The sequence below is a fragment of the Fistularia commersonii genome, chromosome 25, assembly GCF_037954325.1.
Source record: "Fistularia commersonii isolate RoL2024-O1a breed Wild chromosome 25, RoL_Fcom_v1.0, whole genome shotgun sequence".
Classification (NCBI taxonomy): Eukaryota; Metazoa; Chordata; class Actinopteri; order Syngnathiformes; family Fistulariidae; genus Fistularia; species Fistularia commersonii.
Window position 1 is genome coordinate 256,090 of NC_141308.1, and position 3,691 is coordinate 259,780.

The 3,691-nt window shown below is 34.5% G+C and overlaps 1 protein-coding gene across 1 annotated transcript; it reads right to left on the reverse strand.

Annotated features, from left to right (window-relative positions):
- Nucleotides 1-694: 694 nt before the first annotated feature.
- On the reverse strand, nt 695-2,815 carry LOC147218730 (uncharacterized). Its single transcript, XM_086173052.1, has 5 exons — nt 2,664-2,815; nt 2,155-2,251; nt 1,953-2,072; nt 1,359-1,437; nt 695-1,015 (listed from the first exon to the last, which is right to left on the reverse strand). The coding sequence occupies exons 1-5, from the start codon at nt 2,765-2,767 to the stop codon at nt 927-929; spliced, it is 489 nt and encodes a 162-aa protein (XP_086029178.1). The 5' UTR covers nt 2,768-2,815; the 3' UTR covers nt 695-926.
- Nucleotides 2,816-3,691: the final 876 nt, after the last annotated feature.

The window sequence follows — 3,691 nt, forward strand, 5'->3', positions numbered from 1 at the left end:
GATGTACTTTGAGTCATATCCAGGGGCCACAAAAGCATAGAGTACCATAATAGTGCCACAATATTCTAGAAAAAGAACAGCTAATCCAAATGTGAAGTATCACAAATTATGTGAAGTATCACAAATTACTTCTTTGCAAATAAGCAAAGGAACACTTTGGCAAGGAAACTTCAAAACCTAAAACTGTGTCTTGATGGTGTTGTTGGTGTATGTTGCTTGAAAATCAATCACAAACTGTGACTGTCTGACTTGCTGGTAAAATCAATGAGTTTGAGGAGCAGCACTAAAATAAACCTGATATTTTAGCCTGTACTTGTAGGACCACAGAACTTTAAATACAAATTCTAAATGTTATACATACAATATAAGTATTGTGACATTTTATGAACATATAAGTTCTAAACAGTGTAATTTATGAAATATAATTTGAACAATGTAATCCTTTCGTTAACATTACAACTCTGAAAACCTAATCATACATGTAAGTAAAAAAAATGTCCACATTAATACCTAATATTACTTATTCAGTATGGATTGTAATCAGATCTATTTCTTGTTAAATGAATTTGTATCTGCTGAATGTCAATCAAGGCTTTTGTGGATGACCAGACCTTATGACATGTTGTTCTCTGCAACACAGCTGAGTTGATGCATGTAATATAGCTTTTGTTACCCAGAGGAATTTAATGCCAGATCTTCACGAGATCCTGACTGAAAATGAACTCACTCTGGAAATCGCCACCATAGTGATACTCCTGTCATAGAAGTGGTATGTACAAGTCTAGCTGCAAAATAAGTGGACATAGAAAGGACTTGATGAAATTGCAATTTTTATAGGTATATTCAACAGACAACAGTATATTAAATGTTTATTTTGGAGGCAGCATATGCAGGGAACCGTGTCATCAAGTAGTCTGTGGTAAAATTCAGGCTTTGCAGGTAGCAAGTCCGTAGCCCAGACAAGCCCATTCATTGGTCATCTCCCTGAAGCCTGGTACCTTTTCAAGTCCACTTGCTGGAATGACAAGAAGCAAATAAAAATTGTCAGCCGTTGATTGTTTCATTTCAAAGCTTTCTATATTGTAGCATTCATATCAACAGGATGAGTCACAGTTTATTTATTAAACTGCTCTGTGTAAGTAGGTGCCTATTTCTATTCTACAAGTGTAGGATGACTTTAATTTGGTTTAGTGATGATTTCAGTAATTATGGTGACAAGTTGCAAAACAATATCATTAAAAGCAATAATCACAAGTATGGGGATTTGAAAAAAACGTACATGTCTAAAATGGGTATGATTACTGACCATCACCCAGGGTCAGGATTGAGAATACTGCTGCCATGGCTTCTGAACTCACCGGACAGCAAGTTGTAAAGGTTGCAGTAGTTGATGCCATCATCGAGAAGGCTGGTGAATCCAAGAGAAGTGGACATTGCCTAATAAGTAAGAAAAAGTATATTAAAAATATTGATTGTGCCACAAATAAATAAATGAAGACCTAAGTGATCTCCCTGTTTGCTGTACTATTTATCTGTTAACATGTTTCTCTTTTTGTTGGTTAGTAAGATACACACATTTGACAAGAAATGCCTGTTTCACACAATAACACAACAATAACTATTGCATTTTCTTAAGTGTTTACAAATAAGCTAATTTATAATTGCATATTCTTTGCCTTACTTTGACCTGAACTGTAATACATTTTAGTTAGAAGCTCAAACCATTGCATACGGTGTTTAATACGTCCGTGATCATGATGATTGCATGATCATAGGATTATGATGATTATATGAAATTAATTTCATTATTACTACTATTATTATTAATATGAGTAGCGGTATATATTAATTTTTATATTATATGTGTTCATGATACACTACTAGTATCACTACTGATAATGATGATGATGATAATAATAATAATAATTTTAATATGCTTCAGCAAGTCTTACCACCACACGGCAGCCAGCATCATTTCCTGAGCTTTCAAAATTGAGTGTGATGTTCTCAGCCTGAAGGCCATTTAGAGAGGTGTGGCTTGCAACAATAGAAACTGGAGTAGCTGACATGAGCTGGAAGAACACACAACATTACTAAATATAAGATTCATCAAGATTATTATTGTTTGTGTCAGTGTAGAAATCCATCTCTTACCTTGTAATGGCATTTATCACAGCCAAACACAGGATTGAAGGCTTGAATCTGTTGAGCTATCCTGGTAGTAACCTCATCACATGGTGTAGAAAAGAGCCTTGAGCCCCCCCACCACAAAAGATAAGAAAAGAAGACAAAAAAAGAATCAGTGGCACGATTCTTAATAAAGGAGGATAAGGGAGATTGATCAATTTTGATTAAATAAATTATGAAAATGTAAAAATTATTTGACAGGTACACACTGACAGTTATTCTGGTGCTAATTTTAGGCATTGACTACAGCAGAAAAGATCTTGCAGGAAGAGAGAGAGAAATGTTTATATTTTAAAGACAATTAAAATGAAAAAAAGGACATAGAAAAGGACAGTTCTAAATTAGAAAGCAAATCACATGCCAATTTGAGTTATTCTAAAAGTGAAAAGGCTGCAGCTGTCCACATTTCTGTGACTCTACTGTTTTGTTCAAAAGCACAAACACAACTGTGATGAAAACAGATTGCAATCTCTTACCAAAGTGTTCTGCAGAAGGCATGGTAGGGACCAGGAAAGGGGGAAGCTGCTGTTAAGCCACAGAGCCCCACAAAGACAGCAAATGCCAGAACAAAAGTCTTCATGATGGCAAAGAAGCAGTTCTCTTCAGACTTTATCACCACTCCCTTCAGTAGTGCTCCACTTGAATCATTGAATGGCTGCTGCATGACATTTATACACCAAAGAATATCTGGTTATGATTCGGGCAAATTAATATGCTTAACATTGATTTGGTCAAGCTTATCAATAATGAGTCTTGTGCTGATAGTGTGACAGGAATACTGTATATTGAATTTCGCCAAAGGCAAAAGAAACTTTCCATGGATTAGAAAAAGGAAACCATGAAACAATCAAACAGCTACTGTTACATATATTAAGTTATACCTGGCTGTAATGAGTTAATAGCTGTCTTCCTATATCGTCAAAATCATGCCATGCCCGGGTTTCTGGCAACTTATGATGCTAATATATCTAGGCAATTTATTTTTTAGTATGAGGTAATGCATATTGATTTCTTGCCAATTTGGGATAATTTACTACGGGTTTCTTTTGTTTCAATATCTATGAATGCGTAGCTTGTCTGACAATTTGTTGTAATACTTCACGAATATAAAATATAAAGACGAAAAATTAAAAATCACTCCATATCACAGTATCAGATTAATTATTTTGCTATCAAGTGGATTTTATCACTGAAGACTCACCTGTCGGTATATTCTACAATGCATTCGATGATGGAGTATAAATTGAGTAAGGGGCTTATACTTCAAGAAAACTATTAAAATTATTATAGAAGGAAGGGTCATTGTTAATGATCTTGGAAGGGTCAAGAAGCAGTCAAAATGTTATCAAAGATATTTAGATTTTTACAGATACTTGTAAGTTTCATGATTTGATGGAAAATTTTGTGCTGTATGTATGTTGTAGTACTAGAAAAGGGGACATTATAAAGGTGTTTATGAGTTCAGGCAAATAAATGCTAGTTTTAGAAATCCATTGTTGCTCAC